The sequence below is a fragment of the Protopterus annectens genome, chromosome 11.part0, assembly GCF_019279795.1.
Source record: "Protopterus annectens isolate FY-2018-M chromosome 11.part0, PAN1.0, whole genome shotgun sequence".
Taxonomy (NCBI): domain Eukaryota; kingdom Metazoa; phylum Chordata; order Ceratodontiformes; family Protopteridae; genus Protopterus; species Protopterus annectens.
Window position 1 is genome coordinate 1323516815 of NC_056745.1, and position 26928 is coordinate 1323543742.

Genomic DNA, 26928 nt, shown 5'->3' on the forward strand with positions numbered 1-26928 from the left:
TTTATGGCAAAGGACCACCAGATTGGCTTCGTTTTTTTGGAGTAGAGTGTCTTGGTTCTATTGGGGATGGCACGATTCATGTACAAGTGGATTTGCTAGTACAGTGCCTTAGTGTAGGATTCAGCTGTTGAACTTTCAGTTCCTGTCTGCATGGGTGTCATGAAGTTTGGCACTTCTGACTTGAGTAGCATGAAGTTCGCTTTGGAGAAGTTTTTTATGGAGGTTTCCTTACTGGGGGGTGGGGGTGGGATGTCAAGGGTGATTAGCTTATGGTCAGACCTGACCAATGAGGGGGTGACCATCGGTGTGGAGCATTGATTTCCCATGTTGATAATGACCAGGTCTAGGATATTGGAGCCCCTGGTGGGACTAAGGATTAGTTGATCCAGAGCATTGGAATTTATGAATTCCAAGAACCGTTGGGCAAAGGTGTTGGTACATGAGTAGTTTTTCAAGTTAATGGCAGGGTAGTTTAAATCACCCAGTGTTTGGTTGTATCTTAATATTTTCTGGTATGTTTAAAAAGGTGTAGTGAGAATCTTGGGGCATTGTGGGGGATCTGTAGCAAGCTACAGTTTGGATTGCAGTCTTACCTAGTGTTAGTTGCACCTGGAGAATTTCAGATGCATTGTGTTGGGCAACTAGCCTGGAGGTGTGAATATCCTTGGTGAATATGGACACTCCTCCACCTTTAATGTTTTGGTCTTGGTTTTGTGACCGAAAAGTGTGGTAAGAATTGTAGCCTGGTATTGCAGGGGTGCTCTCTGGAGCCTTGAACCAGGTCTCAGTTACTGCACAGATATCGATGTTCTCCATTTTTAGGAGTGCCTCGAGAGAGTGCATTTTGAGGTTTAGTCTTCTAGAATTGAGTAGCATTACCTTCAGATTTTGCATGCTTGTACCTATTAAATTATATTCCTTGTATAATACAGCACCACTTGTTAGAATATGTTTTAAATTTGTAGTTTTGAACAGTCTTCTAGTAATCAATGAAACAAAATGTTTGAACCAATAATGACAAAACTACCAATTTCAGAAAATTGCAACCATAAAAGGCCACTCAAACTTCTGTCATTACAATCCACCAATATCAGTAAATATGCAAAATCTCTGCGAAAGTGAAGCCTTCTAAATAATTCCACATTAAAGGGATCTATAACTAATAAAGAGGTTGCTGCTAGCAAACAACTTTATATTTCATTGTTTTATCTACAAATAAAATGCCTGTTGTCCTTGAAGAATAAATTGCCTATGCTACCATTAAAAGAATAAGCTAGTAATATTGCAATAGGGAATAGATGCAAACTGATTGATAAAAGGTTGATAGTTGCTAGGTAACTCCTCCAGAGGACACTCACAGGACTGCAGCATCCACTCCCTTCAAAGAACAACACAGTACATATCAGTGACCCCTCTGCATACTGTGGGAGTAGAAACCACAGCCTTCTGCATCAAAAGCAAGAATACTACCTGTTGTGCTACTAACAACACAAGCAGCCTTGGCATAAGCAGCACTAAACTTCTCTTCCCCTAAAGGTGTCAGCTCCTTGTAAAATCCTCATGCAACTCCTTGAATCACAAGTGGTGGTATGGGTAGAGAATTCAGGCTCTTGTTTCTTGTACATAAGGTACAGGGTTTGAGCCTGAGTGACACAAAATACCACCTAACTAAGGCATTTACACACACAAAATCTCCTTACCTGAAACACACTGTCCTTAAGACTTATACTATACAGTTTAAACTTTCATGCCTAAGTATGGGCTGTTTTTGGCTCCTTTTTGCTGCCACAGGGACTAGATAAGCCAAGATGGTCTGCAGGTATGTGCTTTTGTTTCAGCAAAAAGTGTAGTCCAGTGGTCTGAACTGGTTGTGAATAATGATTGTCTTGCAAATGTTCACCTTTCCATAGAAATACCCCATGTTAGATACTGGGAAAGGTGGCCATACTTGCAGATATACTCTACAACCATAGAAAACCCAGGGCTGTGTCTTGCTTCTTAAACAGGGTTACATCTTGTCCATCTGTGCTGAAGTCTTGACCTATCCTCTCTCTAATGTAGTAAACTCTTCAAGGAAAGCCATAGACATGTCCCTACTTTATAAACATCCATCTTACCTTTGCACAAAGACAAAGGCAGAAATCACTAATTACATCGCATAACTCTCAACTGTACATATTTTTGCAGAATGTCCAGATTTTTGCCTCATATTTTTGGCCCATTTTTTCATACAATTGTTGCTTTCTGGCAAATTAGTTGCACATCATTAAAGACTGATGATGGAAAATAGTGATAGACATTTGAGTTTTAGACTTCATACCCTTCAGAAAATTCATGTTAATGCAAAACCTGTTATTCTATTAACTTTCTAAGTTTGTAAGACTGATATTTAAAATTGTCCTTATTTTTTGGACCTCTGTCACACTTTTATTTATGGCAGTTTGACCAGATTTCTTGCTAAGAGGTTGGGAGGTATGCACACAGCCATTTTGTCTTTGTTGGACACTCTCCTCACTAAGCCTAAGGTTAAGGTATTTAAAAAATCTATATACAAACAAAACAAATCAATGCCCAAATTTCCAGTTCTCCCAAAGTAAAGAATTACATTTCACTAATGACTCACACAGTCAGTCACTTACAATGTGATATGTGGTGGAGAACCGTGGTTTTATGCTTTCCCTCCAAATACAGTAGTTAGAGCAGTCAGCAGTGCTACAGAGCCAGGGAAGCAGGTTCTGCAACCACCAGTGTGGGAAAGGACAATATACCACTTTTTTTTTTTTTTTGTTAGAGCCAGGTAACCACCAATTGCAATGTGAAAGAGCAAGCAAGCAACTTACTCTTGTTTGCCATCTCGCATTGCCGTGGTTGGTTGAACCAACTTGGTTCCCTGGCTCTAAAAAAAAAAATTACTCTTGTTTTCCATCTCGCATTGCCATGGTTCCCTGGCAAAAAAAATGTAGTAGGGTTTAGTTTTGAATCATCAAGTAACAACACTGCATAGATTATTCTTGATAATTTAAAGGAAAGTGGTCGGTGATTGACTGTTTACTAGAGGTTAGCCTATTCGATATCATCCTCAAGATGGTTGCTTTATTTATTTTTATTCCCTGGCCTTGGGAGCTAGTGACATCTATAAATAAAGCAACCAACCTGAGGATGACACTACTTAACCTATAGTAAACAATCACAGAATGATGGTACCTGGTGCAAAATGCCATTGGGCTGGACAGGCATGTTTTCAGTCTTTCCTATCATCCTGCTGATCACTGTATTCTATTCTATCAGTCCAAAAAACAATAGGTGGGATGGAACTGCTACTTGAGCAGACTGCCACCCTTACCACACCAACAATAGCAGTTCTTTAGCTCTGCATTTTTTTTCTCCTTAGTCATTTGTGCATGCATAAAGTGTATTACTTACAGCATAGGGAGGGTCATTTGAATGCCTCAGTTAACTTCAGTGATTCATTACCCAGCATAAAATAAAATGCGGCAATACCTGTTTAAATTATATCATCAAGATGACACAAGTTTTTACCGTGGACACTCACCTGGGTACTGAGGGACCATTCCCAGAGCAACTATCCTGCAGAATTAGAGGTAATGTATAAAACTAGGAGTAAGTGATTCCATTCATAGCCTTCAACTTTTTCTGAGTACAGCTGCATAGATTTGGTTTGTTTATCATAAAGTTTATGATTTGTGACATACCAGTGTGAATTATAGTCATTATATAGCTATAGTTTACCACCTGTTTGTCTTTTTGGCTGCTGGTAGTTATTCAACTCGGGAAATTAAAAAAAAAGACATGCTAGAATAGATGCAGTTGAATCATTCAGCTGCATCTGTCTTTTGAGACACTTTTTTTTTTTTTGTAATGAGATCAACTGCAAAAGTGGTGGGGTACTGCCCGCTCGCTCTATGGTTCTGGCACCTATGCAACTATAGGGTAAAGATCTCAACTGAGCGGTCAAGCCAAAAACTCCAGCGCCCCCTCTGTTCAACCAGTGCATTGTGTCCCGGCCGAAGTAGCTGACACACACACTTTGAGATTTGATTTACATATAAACACACAGATATTCCTGGGGAAGGATAGCACAGGATTACTAGCTATGCCCCCTTCTGCCCAGACTAAAAGGTAGTCATCACTGCCAACAACCAGCTCTTTATCAGCTACTGTAAGGCCCAACCCAAAGGATGACCAATTCTGCTGTGTAATGTTACTATTATCCAAATGGTAAGTATAACACAGACTTTCAAGGCTATTGGAGTGGCTTACACAGTGTCACCAAATAAATATGCAAGTACTCTAAGAGCTTAAATATCTCAAAACAAACCAGACACAATTAAAAGGTTTAAATATATTTAATAATAAATAATAAAAGAACAAGACAATACTCAATAACTCAACATAGTGATTACAGAGTTCATAATCACAGGAAATATTTTAAAACACCATTGCAGGACAGCCTTAAATAAATACAGAAAACATCTAAATTAATCTTTACTATGTTCCTGTCTATATCTAAAAGATACTTTCCCTAGTTACTTATTATTAACAAGGCAGAAGTGCTGGAGATGGATGTTTCCAGGTCCAAAGACAAATACAAAATGCCCAGACTCACTCCTTGAGATAGTTCTTAAATTAATAATACACATTACTGCTGCGTCAGCTGGATGACATCACTCTTTTTCACCTGACCCCAGTTCCCAGGCTAAACAGATAGAAATTAGCACACCTGTGTCAAAAATACTTATCTCTCAGATCTGCAGTTGCTAGGAAGTCACAGAGCAATAAAATACTTTACATTTTAAACCTAGTAATTATTTCTGTTTCAAGACAATAGGAAAACCTCTAGCTGCAGACATTGTGTCTGCCTGCTGCACTAAAACACAGTCATAAAACTCTTTGCTTCTCAACTTATTTTCTTGAGGGATTGCAAGTTAACCCTGTATGTTCCAGCCTCTACCTTCAAAACATACATTTGCATAGGCATATAGTTTATATACATTTCTGTTCTTTTCCAGTAGGGTACACTGTGATTAAATTCCTGAAGCTCGGTACATAACCTACAGTTCAACACACACTTCTGCACTAGTAGTTTAATATCTATATAACATATAGTTTTCTTACATTTGTAAGATAAGCCTATGGATCATATTAATATTCACAAATGATATATGATTATTTGCAAAATTCCAGATAGCTGGGCTGGCAGTGTCACATTTCTATATAAATCATATTAATATTTTCAAGTGACATATAATTATTTACAAAATTCCAGCTAGCTGGGCTGGCAGCATTTAGGTTTGTCACACTTCTGCCCCAATGAGAACTCAAGCTAGTTTTTATAGTGTCCCTTGAGAAATGTTGCTTGAGAGGGTTGAGCCTCTCTGAGAATATCTTACCCCATTCCCTGTCTTGAGAGTCCAGCTGCCTTAGCATTGCTGATCCCAGTACCATGCTGCACTCTCTCATCATATGCCTGCAGCCCTAGGTTCCACCATAGTAATTTGGAATTTTCCTGGCTGGCTCCCTGTAACCATAGATTCCCCACAGACTCCTCCTACTTTGTAGTACAAATACTGGGTCTGTATTAGAAGCACAAAACGGCTTTTGCGCAAACACGTAAAGAGCAACACATATTCATCAAACCTCTTTAAGTGATTTGATGAATATGTCATAGAGCAAGGAGGTAGCTGGTCAACTACACAGAGTCGTCCTTTCCTTCGCTATAGTGTATTCTCTGAGTTGGTATATTTAGTTAGGGGTGTGGGGGGCATAGCCCCTCACATTGGGGGGTGAAGTCCCCCACCTGATAATGGTTTTTAATTTTTATTTTTTCAGAACGCCCAAGTAAATTTTTTCACTAGGAAAAAATTTGATTATGTGGCCATTCGCTATTTACAGGTTTCGCGTATTATGTGTCAACTTTTATGTAGTCGCACATATGCACATTTGTTGTTCTGATATAGACCCCAAATACTTAGCACAAGGGCTTCCCTGTCATGGTAAGGTTTTATCATGTTAACATGGTACAATTTGTGCCCCTGCCTCATGCCTAGCAGTTCTACCATTTAGTTAACATCACTGATCTTCCTTACCACTTTGTAGGGTCCCACTTAAGCTGCCTGCAGCTTGTTATGTCTGACAGGAATGAGAACCATTACCTGCTGCCCTACAGCATCCTCTCTAGCTCAAGCATTCCTGTCATACCAGACCTTTTTCTGCTGTTGGGTTTCTGCCAGGTTCTCCTGGGCCAAGCTCATGAGTGCCCTGAGCCTTCTTCTTAGGTTTAGGACATATGCCGCAACAGACTCCTTGTAAGATTCACACTCACCTTTCCATTCATCTCAAATCAAATCTAGAGGCCCCCTCACCCTATGCCCATACAACAAATCATATGGTGAAAACCTGTGGATTCCTGGGGAACCTCTCTGTAAGTAAACAACAGAGAGGGCAAATATTTGTCCCAGTCACTATTAAACTGGTCCGCAAATGACTGTAGCATCGTCTTGAGTGCAGAGTTTAACCTCTCAACAAGACCATTACTCTGGGGATGGTAAGGGGTGGTCTTTAGGTGCTTCACCCCACAGTACTTCCACAGACAAACCAGCAGGTCTGACATGAAATTTACACCTCTGTCTGTCTGTACTTCTTTTGAAAAACCTACCCTGCTGAAAATCTCTAACAAAGCATTTGTCACCTTTTCTGCCTCAATGGAGGACAGAGCCATTGCCTTAGGGTATCTGGTAGCATAATCTACTATCACTAGGATATACTTTTTCCCTGTAGAACCTGGGGTATTCAGAGACCCCGCAATATCCATAGCTACCATGTGAAATGGCTCCTCAATCACAGGCAAAGCCATCAAAGGAGCTTTCACCTTGTCTCCTGCCTTGCCTAACTTTTGGCACTGTTCACAGGCCCAGCAGTACCCTGTTACATCTCTGGAAATCCCAGGCCAATAGAAGTTTTGTGTAATACATCTCTTTGTATGTTTTATGCCAATTACTACATTGTTAAATTGGTATGTACCTTAATACATAAGTGACTTTAGGCAAGATAAGATCTTTAAAACTATATTTAATCAAACTCTAAACTCTAAAAAGATGTTTGTAAGCATGAACCCATACAATCTGCTCAGCTCATAACATATAGAGGTTTAATTCTGTTGTTGGAATATTGCTCCCTTGCCGGATACAAAGGGCATGGTGTTGCTTTCTGTTCTGAGATCCTTCTGAGGAACTTTATTTACTGACTAGTGTATTTTGTGCTACCTATACACTAGTAATACCACCTTAAAATTTTCTGGTATGTTCAAGGAAGTAGTGGAGACTGAGTAATGTGTTACTCTTCTCATAGTTTTGGTATGCTGTATTCAGTAGTTCAGTTCTCAAAGTATACTGCAGTTTTCCTTGAAATGTTTAAACTAATACTTTTGAATCATCTATTACTGTGAGTAATATTGGGTGCGTAAGTAGAAAGAGGAGATAAATCTTAATATTTGTATGTAGTGACAGCTATACAGTATGTTTTGATATAAACTGTACATTGCAGAACTTGCATACTTGTATTTTTTATTTAAACTGTGGTTTATGGCTAATTATATGGAATGATTTAGAAACTGTTTAGTTTATTATTTTTCGATATGTTGTAGAGAAGTTTTTGCATTCATATTTAGACTAGTGTATATGGTGTCAGATGTGTGTACTGATTTGTACAGTTGTTTTTTTCGATGTTATGAGTTACGCTGTTTTACGATTTCAGTGTTTTCTGCTTTTGGCTTTGTGATCTTGGCCAAGTAAACATGACATTTTGTTCTTTCCATATACAGAAGTAGATACGTATATGAGCTGGCTAGCATGGATTACTTTAATTTATTATTACTATTACATAGGTGTGGCATGAGATTATAAATAATTTATACTGCTGGTTCATTTCTCATCTTCTCTACTCTCCTCTGGTAAGAAAGGGCATCTGCTTTCCGGTTAATGGCAATGATTTTTTTATGTAATCCTGTAACGGATTATCTTGGTTTGCAGGACGCTGTGTCTATGAAAATGAATGTTGCAGACAAACATGATTTGCAGAAGAATCAAGAGAGCCAGGATGCTGGAAGCATTTCTAGCAGAAGGCTACCAGAGGCTAGAACTGTTTCCAGCCAAAGGAAACCAGAGTCTCAAACTGTACACAGTGCAAACAACAATGATAAACTCCAGCCATTGGAAGAAAAGGGTCGAAATAATGCAAGCAATGGGGAAGATGGCAACCAAAATGTAAGTGCTTTTGTAGCCACTGTATCAGTTACTTTATTAGCACTGAATGTAAAAAAAAGCTTACACAGTGGCAAACTCAACTGCATTAATATTTGACCTCTGTCTAGTGTAGATAAATAGATATTAACTGTTGTTTTTATGATACTAATTTATATGGATATAATTTTCATATTTTTTCTAAATACCTCAACAACCAAGTAACACAGACAGAACTTCTTAGCCTCAAATGAAAGCTCTCATTCAGATGAATAAAATGCTGCTGTGTGTAACTTGAGTTGTTGCTGAGATATTGTAAGTTGTTTATAAAATATTACAAATCTAATAATTACTGTGTTTACTGTGACTTATAAAATTCAGTTTAAGACCTAGAAACTAAGGAATACTACCACTATAAAAATAGTTTGTGCTGAAGAGTTTGCCATTTATACTTCTTTCATAACCCCTATGGTTCCAGAGATATGAACATTTGTTTGAGATGTGAGGACATAATTTGATTCTGTCAAAAGGCTTAGGCTCCACCCATTGAAAGTTACAGTGCAAACTTCTGGAGTTCCATTGGAGTGAATGAGTTAATACATTGTTTTGTTCCTGTAGCCATTATTTGCACACATCTCTCTCTCTCTCTCTCTCTCTCTCTATATATATATATATATATATATATATATATATATATATATGGGTCTACCTGAAAGTATCTAAATGCCAGAATGTCGAAGAGCATTTCATTGAGATGACATCACCAAATCCACTAAACATCAAACAACCAGAACCGTAAAAACTAACCACTTGGCAACCATGATGAACCTTACCCTTTCCCCAATGTAGTGCAATCTTGGAGTAAGATTATTTAGTTAGGGGCTTCACCCCCCCATACCAGTGGGTTTTACCTGCTGCATTTTTTTGTCCTGGTGGCCTAAAGCTTCAGTTCCCCGGGTTAGGTTTCATGGTCCAGATGTTCCATATTTAGAGAGTTCGACGAGGTCATCTTGATGAATCGGTCTTTGACCATGTAGTGTTTAGATGTAGTGAAGTAGATGCATACACACACAAACACACACACACACACACACACACATATATATATATATATATATATATATATATATATATATATACATGTGTGTGTGTGTGGGTGCGTCTGTTTCTATGTGTCTGTGTTTGTTCACGTGTGCATGTGTTTGAGTGTAATGCATAGTTTACTTTATCCTAGTTTTCCTCATTTCCCCTAACACAATGTATTCTTTAAGCATCATGCTGTTTATTATCTCTTCCTATTCCTCATAAAAAGTTCAATAGATTAAACTCAATGTATTGTACACCCATTTGTCAATATTTTATTAGTCTGGTATTAATTCATTTTAACTTTTCTTTATTGATTTTTTGTAACGTACTTTTGCTAGTATCAGAATTACATTTCCTACCTGTTATTATCTTTACCTATTCCCCATAAAAAAAGTTCTATAGGTTTAACTCAACATACTGTACGCCCATTTTTTCGACATTTTATTGCTCTGGTATTAATTTATTTATTATTTATTTTATTTATTATTTATTTTACATTTATTGACCGAGATAGTCTGACTGGATATATATATCTATTTTCAGCAGAGGCCCGGGGAGAAAAGCTCCAAGTTAATAATATACATTGAACGTTTAGTAAATGCTAGTTTCAATCAGATTACAGTCATAAGCAATATCAGCATTTAGCACATATAGTACTAACTTATTATAAAACACTTTACAAAACATAACATTATTTTCAAAGTTATATATACATAACATTACATTCAGGTTTAAGACACATTGAGCAGCAGTTATACAATTGACCCCTCCTGAAATGGTGTGGTAGAAAAAAGTTAGAAGTAGTTGAAGGTAAGGCACCTAAGTAATAGAGAGGTCACTATTTGGGGTTAGTGCAAGGACATAACCAATGAATTTTTAAGTATTTCTTGAGTTTGTTTTTGAATTGAGTTAGTGAGGGTTCTAGGGTCAAGTCAGCTGAGAGACTGTTCCATGTATTTCCAACAGAGTTGGCAAAGAAAGAGTACCCAGCTGAGTAGTTGGATTTGTATGTTTGAACTAGGAGTCTAGTGGATGATCACAGTGGCCAGGTGCTGATGTAGGGGCTGATAATATTTTTTAGTGCAGGTGTATTTTCTGTTTGGTAAAGGACTTTATGTGCCACTATTAGCTGGTTGAACTGCAGTAGGCTAGGCAGTTCAAGACATTCTAGGTGATTTAGGTTGTGACAGTGGTGTGTCCGGTAGGCTGTGCCAGTAGCAAATCTGGTAGTGCGGTTATAGCAGGATGATAGTTTATTAAGATCTGTTTTGTTTAAGTTGGAGAATAGAAGTGAGGCATAGAGAAGAGTTGATAGTAGATGGGAATGGGCAATTGCAGTTCTAGCAAGTGGGGTAAGGAAAGGTTTGATTCTGTAAAGAGAGACAAGTTTTTTATTAATGGTTTTGATAGTTTGATTGATATGCACATCAGACTTCAGGTTGTTATCAACTATGACATCCAGTAGTTTAGTTTGGGCTTCTGGGAAGATGATAGTGCCATTGTTAATGGTTATGTTGAAGGATGGCAGGGGAGTCCTGCGTGTGGGGGAGAAGAGGAACAGCTTAGTTTTGTTGGGGTTTAGGATTAGATGTTGATTGGAGAGCCATTTTTCCACTGTATTGAAGCTATTTTGGGTTAATGTGAATAAAATAGCTGGTGAGGTGTCAGAACAAATCAAGGTGGAGTCATCCGCATATTGAATGCAAGTAGCATCTGGGATGACTGAATGAAGGTCATTGATAAAGATGGATAAAAGAAGAGGTCCTAGTATCGAGCCCTGGGGAATTCCTAATGTGATGGGTAGGCGAGATGATAGCTTGTCCTACCATAGGACTCCATGTTGCCTGCCCTGCAGGTAGGATTGAAACCATTGGAGTGCATGGTATTTTAAGGAGAAGGCCTTCAAGGTATTTATAAGCATTTTGTGGTCAACCATGTCAAAAGCCTTGGATAGATCTAGAAAGAGTGCTGAGGATAGTTTGTTATTATTGTGGTTGTGGTTAATGATGTTAGAGAAAGAGAGGAGGGCAGAAGTAGTACTGTGGTGTGGCTTAAAGCCATGATGAAAGTTGGACAACAGCTTGTTCTGTGTGAGGTAGTGCATGAGCTGTATGTGTACACACTTCTCCATAATTTTAGCTAGAGGTGACAGCATAAGTATGGGTCAAAAGTTTGACAGTTCAGTGGCACTGCCTCCTTTACAGAGAGGTATGACATGGGAGATTTTCCATATAGTCGGTACAGTAGCTTCAGATATAGCTCTGTTGATGAAGAATGAGATGGGGCATGGTCTCAGCAGCCTTTTGCAGATAGTCTGCTGGGAGGAGGTCGGCAGCCAAGGTGGTGGGTCTTAGTTTCTTAAGTAGGGCATGAATAAGTTGAGTTCAAGTTAACTTTTCTGTGATAGTATTTCTTCTGTATCAGTTTCTACTTTATTGATGTTACTGTATTTTTCTTCCATCAGGATTACATTTTCTACCTGCTCTGTACTAGAGTTGTGGCTGAAATGCTTCATGGGACTAGTCCATATACCTATTTACCAAACAAATATAGAATGATAAATGAATATCAGATGTTTGATTCTAGTTAAGTCTGCTTACAATGAATGAGTATTAAAAAGTTTATATTATTGCCTGCAATTTATCATCTTCTTTCTTCTTCTTCTTCTATTTCTTTTGGAATGTTCTTTCATCTCATGCCTGCCCGGTTGCACTATCTAAGATCAGTACGTTTGCCTGAAAACTTCTTTGCTGAGTTGTGATTGTATGAAGTGGCTAAATAACCTTAAACAAAAACATTCTTTTGCAAGAAGACTTGCTTCAATTCATGGATGCAAGACCCACACATCTCCTGAACTTTTTAACAACTTTATCACACAACATTGGGTTGGGAAGAAACTCCTCAAATGGTACAAAGTATTTTTGCACAAACAGTTTTCAAGCTAACATAATTGATAAAGAAATTTTCAAATGTATAATCCTTAAGAAGTATAGTACAGCTGATCTTTCAACTGCCTTCTCATATTTCTTGATAAACACTATTGCTGACAACAGGAGACATAATTCAGACTTCCCTTGATGGTCTATACTAGGAAACCACTTGCCCCAGAAAACTGAAGGCCTGGCTCCACCTCCGAGATCAGTGCAAACCTATTTAAGAGCAGAACCTAATTGTTTCTTTCCAGCAGAACTACACAATCATCAGTCATCCTCCACAGTGGTGATAGAGAAGGGGTATGTTCTTTCTTAATTACCTAACCCTGCATAGATTTGCAGTGCACATCACCAAAGCAGGTAACTATAATACAAGCTCTGTTCTGCATGCACAATTATGCGCATGCTCTAATGCTTTTCTATAGCACAAAGCACTGTTTAGTGTACATCAAACACACCCCCTGGCACCTCATGCTGCAGAACAGGCTCCAGCCTCCACTGCAGGAAATGGCTGCTCTACTTCCTTCTCCCTAGATGGATAAACCAGCAGCAGCTACTGCTCAAGCCCACCTCCCCTTTCTGGTACTTCCAAACACCCTTGATACTGTCTGAAACCAGGTTATTTGGCCATAGTCAGGGCTTTATTTCTTATGTTTCCTGGCACTGGCAGATTTTTTATCATTATATATATTCAGGTGTTAGCAAAAATAGGTTTACTAGCTAGAATGCATTTTATTATTAGAGGTTTTCTAATTTAATTCCAATGAATAATTGATTATTTGTACTGTAGCATTTTACCCCATCTTAGGAAATACTTGTCTTCAACTAAAACCAATTAAGTGCGATAAAGACTAGTTCATATTACCTTCTGTTTTTTAACCATTCAGCTGGGTTTGAAGTAACATTTTAGAGCATTATGGATATCAAAAGCAGATGCATAAAAATGAAAGTTTGTTATGCCAAGATCTCTTTTAATGTTTTCTAAGAGTCTGAACCATGTAATTGTATGTGGTTTACCTTTCCAAGATTTTGTTTACTAATTACTACATTGTTGAATTGGTATGTGTCTTAATACATAAGTGACCTTAGGCAAAATAAGAGATTTAAAAATGATATTTCACCAAACTATAAATGCTAAAGATGATTGTAAGCATGAATCCATACAATCTGCTCAGCTCATAGCATCAAAAGGTTTAATTGTGTTGTTGGAGTATTGCTTCCTTCCCAGATACAAAGGTACGGCAGCTGACAATTATTAGGAAAAAAGTGAAATTGCATAACTTAAAGATTGAGTGGCAAGTGTTCTTTCACCTCAGTTTTCATTGAAAAAAATACAGTAAATTTCAAATGAATTGTCCAAGAATACAATAAGGCCACACTGCCCTATCTGTCATATGACTAGGTTAGAATATTTTCTTAGACAAATGCAAGTGAATTCAAGATTTTTGTAGTAGATGGACTTTGTGCAAGAGTCATACTTTAGCAGTATGTTGTAACAGGTAGACTAGCATGTAGAATATAAGAGTTTCCAGTCTTCAGGTTGTGTCTGTGAATCTCAATGACCTGGTTAAAAATTATCTGAGTCCATATTTATAGGAATGAATTGATTCGCACTGATTGCTTTCATTTATGATTGCTATTACATAGGCATGGCATAAAATAAGGAATAGTTTTATAGCACTGGTTTATTTATCGCCTTTGATCTACATTGGTAAGGAAGAAAATCTGACATCTGATTAAATAACATTTCCTAAGATGTTTTTTAATGCATCCTTTTACTGAATTATCTTGGTTTGCAGGATGTTGTTTCAGAGAAACTGGATGCTACAGACAAAAATAACTTACAGGGGAATCAAGAGATCCAAGATGATGTGATCACTTGCAACACAAGAGAACCAGAGCCTCAGACTGCACACAGTGCCATCAACAATGCAAATCTTCAGTCCCTGGAAGAAAAATATCAAGATAGTTTAATCAGAACACAAAATGGCAGCCTAATTGTAAGTGCTAGTGCAGTCAGTGTATTTGTTTACTTTAACAACATTGAATGTGAACACAAGCACCAACCCTTTCAGACGGATTCATCTATTTCTGAATACATTGTAGTGAGAATGTTAAATATTTAGCTTAATCGTGGAAGTCACATGGCTCCACTATGTGATCTGGCATACTTTTGTATTCATCCTTAAACAAAAGTTGTCAAGAACAGCGAATGGCTAACAACTCCTACGTCATTTGTGATGTTGTTACACAGTGTTTGTCACTGTGTGGATGCACCCCTTGTAACAGCTAATCATTTTTGAATTTTTAAACACAGTTATCTATTCACTTTAGCTAAACACTGTGAAATCCTTCTGTATTGCATGCTAAATCAACTTTGTGCTAGTCCATTTAGCACACTTTGTCTGGACTGTACCATCTCATCTGTAAAACATTATATGTGGAGTTACATGAAAGTTCTCTTAACTGTTTTTAAGTTCTACCTTTCTTTCAGTAAGACCATATCCTTATGAAACAATCTTTTTTTTTTTGCTCCACTGTCCTATTTAATCTGCAGGAGGTGCCCCCCACATGGGGTGTTGTGCTCCCCTCTCCTGCAATAACTTTAAATACAATTGTGTTACACTTTAAAACTTAAAGTTATGAAATGTATAGGTTAGCGTATTTTGCGCTACCTGTAAACTAATAATACCACTTTAATATTTTGTAGTATATTCAAGGAAGTAGTGGAGATTGAGTTACATATTAACTTCTCTCATAGTATTGGTATGTTGTATTCAGTAGTTCAGTTCTCAAAGTATACTCCATCAACTGCCAGGTCATGTGCCATGCCCAGGACATTATCATGAAACGGATAACTGGTGCCAGAGCCATGGCCTAAAGTTAAATGCCAAAATGAGTCATATAATTCGGGAAAAACAAAGGTTACCCCTAGCTACCAAATAGGTGGCAATCCACTGAGTACAGAAGAAGTTATCGGGGACCTGGGGACCCAGGTTGATAGTAGTCTGTCATTCGACACCCATGTAGCTAAAGTAGTTAGGAAGACCTTCTACATTGCCCACCTTATCATGAAGGGATTCTCATCTAGATCAAGGGAGGTCATAGTCTCCATCAGGCCAATGATTGATTGGTACAATGCCCCATTGAATGTATCTGACCCGACACTTGCAGCAGCTGGAGAGGCCACAAAGTTCCTCACCAAAAAGGGTCTCAAACATCTGTCTGCTGCCTGCCCTGACTGAAAGAACTCCAGCTCTATTTCATTCGCCGCCGCTTGCTCAGAGGTGACCTTTGCCTAACATACAAGGCCATGTCAAACCCAGATTTGATGAATATGCTTCACCTCAAAAATCTAGATCCGCAGAGCCACAGAAGGGGGGAGACTTTAAACCTGACACGGCTATGCTGTGGAATAAAATCCCAGTATATGTGAGGCAGAGCACCTCGCTGGCCTTGTTCATGAGAAATCTTGACCAATGGATGGGAGATCGCAGATATACCAGGGATTACCTCAGTGTCACTGCTCAACAGAGGCACAGCAAAATAATGGGTATAGTTCCCGAACCTATGAACCTATGAATGCGTGTGCTGGCAGCCCTGGCAATTATCATGACTCCCATATCTGGCACACATCACAGCTATAACTGATGTTTGCTAGGGAGAACATCCCACATGTCCATTTACTGGGGGATGCTGGCTACGTACTGGAACTGTGCATGATGACACCCATCATAAGTGCACAGACATTCACCAAAGAATTCCATAATGAGGCACATGCACAAACTAGAAACATCATAGACCGCGTGTTTGGGCTGCTGAAGTCACTGTCCCAGTGCCTCAATATATCTGGTGGAGCCCTGCAGTACTCTCCAGCCACATGTGCACAGATATTCACAGTATGTGCCATGCTACACAATATGATCCTGTGGAAACAGCTGCAGCAGGTTCAGCAAAGGGAAGGGATACACAGCCCCCCAACAGTGCCTAGGTTACTATAGCCACACCCACAGGGGTCACTGAGGAGGAAACCCCTGAAGCTATCCCTATAGACAGATGTAGGCATGCCCAGTATGGCCTTGGCCAAGAGACAATGTTTAGCACATGCACTGATAAGTTAGGGCCTTAGGGGCTGACACCTTACTCTGATTCACATACATATTAGTAAAAATGATGACAGCCAGCCCACACAACCTGTACCTCACCATGTATTGGCTGTGGACTGCGTGCATCAGAGAGAGTCAGCCCCAAACTACAGGTCTGTCAAACTACTGCATTCACAAGGTAAGTCACCAAGCTATTTACCACTTGTAGGGGCTACTAGAATATGGTAGCATATGTATGGACCTGCCACATTATGCAGGAGACTATAGTGGGCTACTGGGCTACTTGGGAAGATTTAACAGCCACTTGGGACAACAGGTACTCTGTCCAGTATTATGTGGTCCATAATATGCACTTGGCCACATGGCTGAAAAGTCCACTGTATTGTTCAAAGGAGATGGCAAACAGTGAGGTATCACAACAGTCACACAACTGTCTATGCCAGCAAAGCACAGGCTGGTCATCCCCCACCACCAACTCATCAGTGCACTCATACAACTGCTGTAGCACTATATCTGCAATGATATATCAGTAGACCATCCAATTCCATGGCTGTGACATACAATCCAGCCACATGTTCTATGTCTCACTTAAATCAGGGATAACAATGCATGTCTTTATGCTGTTGATTGTGTGATGATTGACACATTCCTGTCTGGCAGCCTGTGTGGCTCAGTAGGCTAGGGACATTAGCATGGGTGATGGTGTTGATGATTTGAATCTGGCAGCAGCCACATCTGTTGCATCTGAGATAGTCATACGATGGTGTCCACACAGTGTCATACCTCTCACTCTGTTACTGTATGAAAGCTGGACAAAGGCATAGATAATGGGGGGACAAAGGGCCAAAACTAGAGACAGACATTCAGATGCTTTGATTCACCTCGAAGGTGGCTAGTATAAAAGTGGGTTGCATCAGTACAGAATACCTGAAGGACATAAAGTCCAACACTCAAATGTTTGTCTGTATGTAGTACTATTCACTGACTGCCTTATGCAACTGGAACACCACAAATGTATGAGAAACAGGCCAGACATATGGGGTGAAATGCTGGACATTATGAAAAAACATGTATGTACAGGTAGAGGTATGCAAACTATCACTCTGTACATGTGTTACATCATGCAACCCAGTCACATATTAATTAAAGCACACAGCCAAGGAATGCCTTGGACAATGTCAGGAAAGTGCTGTACTACAGAAACAGATGCAGCTGCCAATGTCTGTACCCCACAAAATTCCAACCTGGTGTGCAGGTAGCTCTGGCCTGGAGTCACCTTGTAAATATTAACAGTCCTACTGGACATGCTACTATGCTTGGCTAACTTGAGTCTCTTCCTCACAAAAACCTGTATGTGGAAATACGTCTGTACATACAGGCAGCTACTTATACATATCTGTCTGACCCTATACCCCTCCCTCATACGTAGTGTATCTATCAGTATGTACCCCATATAAATATAATACCAAGATATATATATATATATATATATATATATATATATATATACATATATATATATATATGTGTGTGTGTGTGTGTGTATGTGTGTGGGGATGTATGGATTTCCTGACATACCCTCAGAATGCTGAGGTTATCAGCACTCACACAGCAAAACAGTTGCCGAAAGGAGCCAAACCAAGCCTATGATAGTACATAATCCACTCAAAACGAAAGAACGGCAGTTCTAAAAACACCAAACCAATAAAAAAGAACGCCTTGGACCACAGTCTTTTCCTCTCTAATGAAGCAGGAATACACGGAACGGCAAATGTATCTTTATTCACCAAAATGATTAAAACCACATGCTTGCCCTACATACAGGACTTCATCAGACAACCATTTTTAACTAAAAAGTCTTTTAAATAGATTATTGAAACCACTAATTAATTAGTCATCCAATAAAATACATCTCTTACAATTTAAACTGGCAAATCTCATTTTCCATCTCATAAATATTAATGCCTACTTCTGAAAGTGTCTTGTGCTTAATTTAATCATTTCACATAATTCATTTATATAAACATTTTAAATAAATATATTATCATAAATAAATTACTAATAAATTACTTTAAAACATTACCTAGTGTATTAAAAAAGTTAATTTAAAACTCAGGTATATGATCAACTATTTATTTATTTAATTTAAGCAGTGAGAGATTGATATAAAATCATTTCAGTCCAGGTTTTTTCCTGCATCGAGGTTGACCTGCCACCAAAGCTCCTACTTTCTAATTCCCACAGGCCCCTCTTGTGTCTGGTAAGACTTGATCAAAAATTCATATTTAAATTCAATGCAGGAAATGGAATGCTTAAATAATGCATTAGTGTTTTCTATCACAATTAAAACCTCTTTCTACTTTCTATGTAAACTTCTCTTTCCATCAGTCTTTTTTTTAATAATTTCTTCCATGTCAGTCAAAATATTAGTAACCATGTTCCAAGAACATTTTTTCACTCTGCCTTAAAGTCATCATCCCAACTAGTCATTCTAGACCCTGACAAATTGCCATTTGACAATATTCTTTTACTTTACTTTCATATTTTCCATCTCTTTTATATAACTCTATGTCCAAATATTTTGTCAAAAATACTCTCTTCAAACATTTCTATTCCTTCCTGATAGAACTGAATAAATCAATGATCAAAAATCCCAAGAGTCCTTTATTATAGTCTGATTATTTAGGTTTTTATGGATTTTGGGAATACCAAATATTGTAGCTAACCTAGGTTTTTTTACCTCTAGATACTTAAATATTTTCATGTGTATTACTTCTTCAGTAAGTAAATCTTCTAACAAGTTATCTATTCTTTAGTATAAATGTTCTCCCATGATATAAATTATACCACACTGTCGATTTTCTAATTAATCCATTAGGGTATAGTCTTGTTAAAATCCCCCTCCTCTTTCCCCTCATTTCTGAAAATTTTTCTTTGTTGTTTCTCCTCATAAATTCTTTTTTTAATATCAATGTCCCTTCTAATATTAAATGGGACCACCCACACATTTGTTAGGATATTTAACACCCCTCAAACCTTTAGGAACAATTTCCTTTTTCAAGCACTCCCTTAAATAGGCATTCTCTATAGTTCCGCAAAGAGGCGTGAGGTAAATCTATCAGCTCCGTGAGCTGCTTGATAAGCCTCCTGCCAATAAAAAGAGTCTTTTCCTCTCTAATGAAGCAGGAATATAATTTGAAAATGCCCAAAAACGCCAAATTATTCCTTTATTCACCAAAATGATTAAAAAAACATGCTAAACACATACAGGACTTCATCAGAGATCATCAGACAACCATTTTTAACTAAAAAAATTTTTTAATAGATTATAATTAATTAGTCATCCAATAAAATAAATCTCTATACATTAAACTTAAACTGGCAAATTTCATTTTCCATCTCATAAATATTAATGCCTACTTTCTGAAAGTGTCTTGTGCTTAATTTAATCATCTCACATAATTCATTTATAATCCATTCATAATCCACTCACCCAGAGACCCATGTGCCTGTGGCATGTCAACTTGTAGACAGACACAGGTGAGTAGGTGTTGTAGTGTACAATGGTTCACTGCATGCCTCGGACAGGCCATATTGTTCCTGGCCACATGTTTGCCTATCTAACTGAAAGAGCCACATATGGCCATACTGCAAACTGTACACACATAGCAGGGATAGTAACAGGCTCCCCACTCCTAGAACACTATCTACAATAACAGTACCAAGCAATAGCATGTCTGCAGGCCACATATTCTGTCTAACATAAAGCTACTTTGCGTACTCCAGAAGTACTGTGCCTGCAATCACATATGCAATGGATGTAACCCGTGGCAAGTGCGATAAATACTGCGAGCTATAGTGTGTAATTGTAGATAGGTAGGGGATCTAATCTCACATCAGTCAACTCTGTGTGTCTGGAAATATATCCCCTTGCAGCACCACGGACAAGCATGTATGGGCTATCTCTGTGCAATGGTTATGCCTCTTATGCACTGTGACTAGCTGCTGGCCTTCACATTGCCCTCCTCTATAATGTCTGCTGATGTATGCCATCCACCTTAAGACCTCTGGCTGAGAATGCAACATCAAGTAGACACTGTTGCGCATGTGCAAACTGTAGTGTGTAATACTAGACAGGTGGGGTTCTAATCTGATATCATCCAACTTGTGTGTATAAATATATCCCCTTTTAGGACTGCAAATATGGCTGAGTCGCCTATCTCTGTGTAATGGTTATGCATTTTATGGCTCTGTGACTAGCTGCTGGCCTCAACACTGGCCTCCTTTACAAGGCCTGCTAACATCTACCACCTGTGACTAGCTGCTGGCCTCAACATTGGTCTCTGTTACAAGGCTTGCTGATGTCATCCACCTTAAGTGTTCTGGCTAAGAGCCTAATATCAGATAAACTCCATGGAGCATATAAGTACTGCAAGCTATAGTCTATACTACCAGATAGGTAGGGGTGAGATAGATAGGTAGGGGTTCTAATCTCACATCATCCAACTTGTGTGGGTGTATGTCAACATATCCTCTTGCAGCACTACAGACATGGCCATCTGGCCTATCTCTGTACAATGGTTATGCATTTTATGCACCTATGATTAGCTGCTGGTCTCTACATTGGCCTCCTTTACAAGGCCTGCTGATGTCATCCACCTTAAGTATGCTGGCTGAGAATGAAATATTAGATAAACTCTGTGGCACATGTGATACATACTGCAAGCTATAGTGTACACTACTAGATAGGTAGGGGGTCTAATCACACATCATCCAGCTTGTGTGTTTGTGTGTGTAAATATATACCCTTGCAGCAGTACAGACATGGCCATCTGGCCTATCTCTGTGCAATGGTTATGCATTTTATGGCCCTGTGACTGGCTGCTGGCCTGGTTATGCATTTTATGCCCCTGTAACTGGCTGCTGGTCTCTAAGTTGCCCACCTCTACAAGGTCTACTGATGTCATCCACCTTAAGAGCACTGGCTAACAGTCTAATATCTGATAAACTCTTTGGTGCATGCGATAAACGCTGTAAGCTGTAGTGTGTAATAGTAGATGAGTAGGGTTCTAATCTCATATCAGCCACGTGTGTGTGTGTGTGTGTGTGTGTGTGTGTGTGTGTGTGTGTGTGTGTGTGTGTGTGTAGATAAATATATCCCCTTACAGCACTATGGACATGCCCATATGGGCTATCTTCATACAATGGTTATGCATTTTATGGGCATGTGACTAGCTGGTTGGCCTCTAAATTGCTCTACTCCACATAAGCATAATTGATATCTGACACCTTCTAGATTTGTATGTTCAGAAAACCTAGGTGACATGTATCATGGTTAGCAGACCTTGTCACAAATTATGAATGTATGAGTATGCTGACTGCCCCTATTCTCCCTGATACACTGTTATACACATATGCACCTAGGGAGCCATGCACATATACTGCTTTACCTTGCTGACATCATATTTCTGCTGTGCTGTCATGCCATCTTGTGCCCCTGTATTGCAGCCATGTGTCCACTGTTTAACCCCTCAGACTTTTGGAACAGACACATACACAGACCCATGACAAACATGTCATTCTGTAACACTACTGCCATTCTAACATTATGCAACAAAGATACATACAATCTGATGTCATGCCAGCATACAATACCTGTAGCGGCCCACAGAAAGAGCCATGGCAAAACAATACTGCACTACACAAGTACATGTAAAGTAATATAGTCACCCTATACATCAGACACATATTTGCATTTCCCTGCATCGATGGCATGGATGGCAGCGATGTGGCACACGTACCATCACATGCACATGGTGTTGTGTGAGGATGCCAGAGGCTTAGGCTGTGCCAAACAGTTGACAGCATGTGTGTGAGTCAGGAAGGGGTGCGAGTTAGATGGGCCATGGAAAGGTGCCATGTGTGTCTGCTGGTGACCTGCATGTGAAAGTGGTGTTGGAGTGTGTTTGTGTACACAGTCAAGCCCAGTGCTAGCCCTACACATGTGTATGGTCGACAGCTCTGAACTGTACATGGTAGAGTGGACTGTTCACCATCCCTGGCCATGAACACAGGAACTGGCTTCACCAAGAGTAGCACTGTCAGATGTGATGTTAGTACCTGACAGTGACTGCTGTCTGCTGGGCCTGTGTCTCCCATGGGACCACCCAGAACCATGTTCCCATGGCCTTCCACATTGTGGTGTGGACAACATACTTCCTTCTGTAGCACTGGAGGTACTGTCACTATGGGAGCGTGAGTGTCCATAGCCATGTAGACTCTCAGCCAATGGTGTTGCTGATCTATGTTCACGTGTCTGACACCCAATTTCAACCAGATGTTCCAGCACAGACAGCTTACAGTCAAAGAGAGACTGTATCAGCCCACTGTCTGTCCACTACATCAGTGAAATGTTCCAGGGTGTCACCCAAGTGGTGGTGGCAGTCACAGATGTCGGACTGTGCTGCATCTATAACCCTAAGCACCCATCTGGTGTTGCATTCCAAATGTGCCTGTGCTTCCATGATGGCCTGAAACATGTGGAGAGTGACCCATGATGTGACACTTGCAAAAAGAGGTGGATGGGCAGCAGTCATCCTTCAAGCACCCCTATCAGTCTGCCTGTGTGGGACCTCACCAGCTCTCTGGCTATGGCCAGAGTCTACACTCACTGATGGCATAGTTATCACACTGTCCTATACCATGCAGTCACCCTCTGTCTGTCAAATATCTGTGGCCCCTGGTGACTGGGTATGTGAGGGCATACTGACTGTGGGCAGGAACAATGGGGGTGGAAGAGGGATATAAACCTCTGGGATAGATTCAGCCCCTGACAACCCCACCTGTGCCTCACTATGGCCACCATCATCATCAGAGTTCGATGAGACACTGACATCAGGTTGTGAGGGGGACAGACTCCAACCCCCCTGTTTACCTGTGAGAAGCAAGACAAAAGCAGTACATTACCACCTGCACTATTATGTATGGTAGTCCACACAAACTCATACAGATGAGGATCCACAACTGCATTACATGTCCCACATCTTCTCATCTCTGATCCTATGCACAACACACAGACTCACAACAACATACACAGACAACTCAGGCCCTGTATAATGTGCACATTACTTACATCCGGTTAATGTTGCCAGTACAATACACCAGTGAGGTATGCAATATGACAGTGCATGTAATAGAACTACACATAAACCCAATATAAAGAGAATGATATGCCAGTTGTAGTATCACTGCCTCAGGTGTGTACCATCTCCCTATTGTGTTTGAATGTGCATCTTGGAGTAATTGCCTCATGTATAGCAGGCTGCATAGTTGCTCATAACTATAAGTGCAAACATGTTGTTTGTTCAAATACACACCTGTCATTCCCTATGCTATGTACTGTAGTTAACTGCTCCGAAATGGAACATACAACTATTCTACTCTGACTAAGCACAACAGTTGTGCATATGGCAAAATGGCAGCCCTTAACTTTCATAGGGTATATATGATCTGTAAAACAACAGTATCACACTTACCAGGTACAGGACCACGTACTCCGGCCACACCTGACAGACTTATGAAAAGGTGAGGGAGAGGTATTGTCAACAACACCAAATGTTGCAGTGTTGCAAAGTAATATGTATGCATATCCACATGTACAGTAGCTAATGTGATACTGGCTATATTGCTGACATTCTGAATATGTCTGCACAACTGTGGGTAAAAGCAAACCCCCCTCTCAATGCAGATAAACCTGACACCCATGTACTGGTCCGTAGAGCCTGCCACAATGACTGATACAGTATTATAATGGTGAACACAGTAAGCTTACCTGGACGCTTCTCTGATTTAATGCTGTGGCACCCACCTTCAGGATGTATGGTGTGATGGATGCCTGGGAGCTGTTGGTTGATCCTAGGTTTGCCAACAATTCCTCTGTGGCTGAGAGTGATTGTTGTGTTGCAGGCCCTCCACCGGGGGCAACATGATCCCTGGCAACAACAGCTGCCCTTTGACATGCAGCATTCACCATATCCATGGCCCAGTGTCAGACCTGCTCATAGGTCCTGTCCTGTTGGCCAATCTGATTAACAGCCTTTACAAGGTCACTCCACAATGCTGCCCACTGTTCATGATTGTGGCAACCCCTGGAAAATAGGATGTGATGTGGAGTCTGAGGGCATCCAGTATAGCATCATTCTCTGCAGATGAAAATGGTGGATGTCTTCGTTGGTACATCGTTCATGCAAGGCAACAAGAGGGGAACACATTACAAGACCAGATACATAGATGTCCACTATGTGCAGACCCTACGGACCCATAACAGCCTGCACTATCCACTGCTCCCTCACACATCATACCCCACAGTCTGGCAACCACTACATGTGTGGCTATCACCAAGATAGAAGCAATACTGGGTAATGTCTCTGTGTGCCATGACAGATTCTGCTGTAAGTCTCTACACCCATCACTGTAGTCTACTGCAGTGTGCCCCCTATGGACAAATCCCCACTAATATGTCATACACCACTGTCAGCCAAATAGCAGTGTGCTATTACAACAGCTATATGGGGACAGTCCAGCAACACCGGTGTGCCACAATGACAGAAAGCAATGCAAACCTGCTGTAGCATATGTTCCCTGTAGGCATCATACCTCTCAACTATACAGATGTTTGCAGAATTTCAACATGTTTGCTTCATAGATGTGGTCCTTTTTGCACAAACTTGTGGATGTCTGTCAAATGGTTGTCCAATCATTGATGGTTACTGTCAGAAAATTAAAACAGAATCTAACTGACACAAATCAGATCCCAAAGAAAACACTTATGCCACAGTAATATCTATTCATCTATTCACATTCTTACTTTGTATGGCCAATATGTATACTCTGTTGGACCTTTGTCTCCTTTCCCCATTAATTATAGTTTTGTCCTGATTTCTTACTGTAGGAGGTTGAGGGGTATGTTAGGCATAGCTCTCAACCAGACAGGGATGCATGTCCACAAAACGGACTTAGCCAGGGTGCATCAGGGATATTCAGGGAAACTTTTACAATGTTACAACTATTTATGTGTGGCATTGACAGACTGAAAGGAGGTGAATTACAGTACATTATTTGATGTTACAGGAGTGTACAACCCTTATTTAGTGTCAATATGTCTTGCTTGTAATCATCTACCTTTACTACAACAACCGACCGTTGTAGAAGGGATTGAAAGGGACAGAGCAGAGATGTGATTCAAAGCAGGGACAGTTGAGAGACATGCTTGCAGGTGTTGGACTGCAGAGTATCACTGACATGTCAATATCTTAGATCTAATACAAACCTACTGTTGTAATCCCTATTCCCTATACCTTCATCCTTCCATCTGCATTCCGTTTTATGGGGAAATCTAGTACATACCTGGTTGGTAGAGTGATGTATTCCTTTTTTCCTGAAGCATTCCTCTACAACTGCTTTGCACATACACTGTCTATGTGAGTTAAACGACATACAGACATGTTCCCCATAAGCAATTGCTTGCCTTTTGCAACTAATGCTCATTAACTGGTAATTGCTTCTGCACCAATCTATGGCTCACATTTGCTAATTGCATCCACAACAGCTGAACTGCACTACCATAGCCAGTGACATGGCAACACAGTGCAATATATAAGGCCTTCATGTAGGCCTTGGCCCCTTTCTTAGTTGTTAAGATGGGCATTACTGAGGTGTGGAGACTACAGAATCACAGAGGGTAAGTACAAATACTGTCCACTGTAGAGATGTATGAAGTATGTCCACAGTTTTACATAATATGTTTGGTCAATGTCCCATGACAGTGTGATCATCTGGCAGTTACTGGCAAACATTGTGGGTTGAGGTCAGTAAGGGGAGAAAGAGACATGTGTGTGTCATACTGCATACCCATCAGAATCTGCATGCTAATGCAGTAGCTGCTATTCTATCAACTGACTATCTTTGTAGGTGCAAACTGTGAAACATGTCCCTATCTCTGGGCCTTTGCCCCCGCTTATATATGGTTGTGCCCGGATCCCTTGTTATAGTGGGTTGGAAGGTATGGTCAGTCTGTAGCAGCTACCTTAACATACAACTGTGTGTGTGTGTGTGTGTGTGTGTGCTCCAGGCTGCAGCTGCTGCTGAAGCCAAGGACACATAGGGGGGAGTGTGAACACTTTGGAGGCCAGCAAGCTGTACATGTAACTGTGGCAGCAGTGTCAACTGTGTCATTATAACAGACATAGGGTAAGGGTACCCTTTACAGTCCAATATAGGCATGTGCTTAAGGTACATCTGTTATGCAACAGTGAACAAAAGGGTAATAAAAGAAAGTCATATGCAACAAAGGATCATTTGCTGTTAAATAAAGTCATAGTGGAGAACTGTAAAAAGGGGAAGAGTTTAAGTATGGCATGGATTGTCTACAAAACAGCATTTGATAGTATCCTACATTCATGGATAAAAGAGTGCCTAAAAATGTATAAGATACACTCTACACTGATCAACTACATTACAGTGACCATGAAACAGTGGCAGGCCACT

General features: G+C 39.9%; 1 protein-coding gene across 1 annotated transcript in view; it reads left to right on the top strand.

The window, feature by feature from the left end:
• LOC122815065 (putative uncharacterized protein DDB_G0286901) overlaps positions 1 to 26928 on the top strand; it is a 151945-nt gene that overhangs the window by 63930 nt on the left and 61087 nt on the right. Inside the window, exons 6-7 of the mRNA XM_044087309.1 lie at positions 8049 to 8282; positions 14077 to 14277. Of these exons, the coding sequence (XP_043943244.1) occupies positions 8049 to 8282; positions 14077 to 14277 (435 nt within the window). The remainder of the gene's footprint in view (positions 1 to 8048; positions 8283 to 14076; positions 14278 to 26928) is intronic.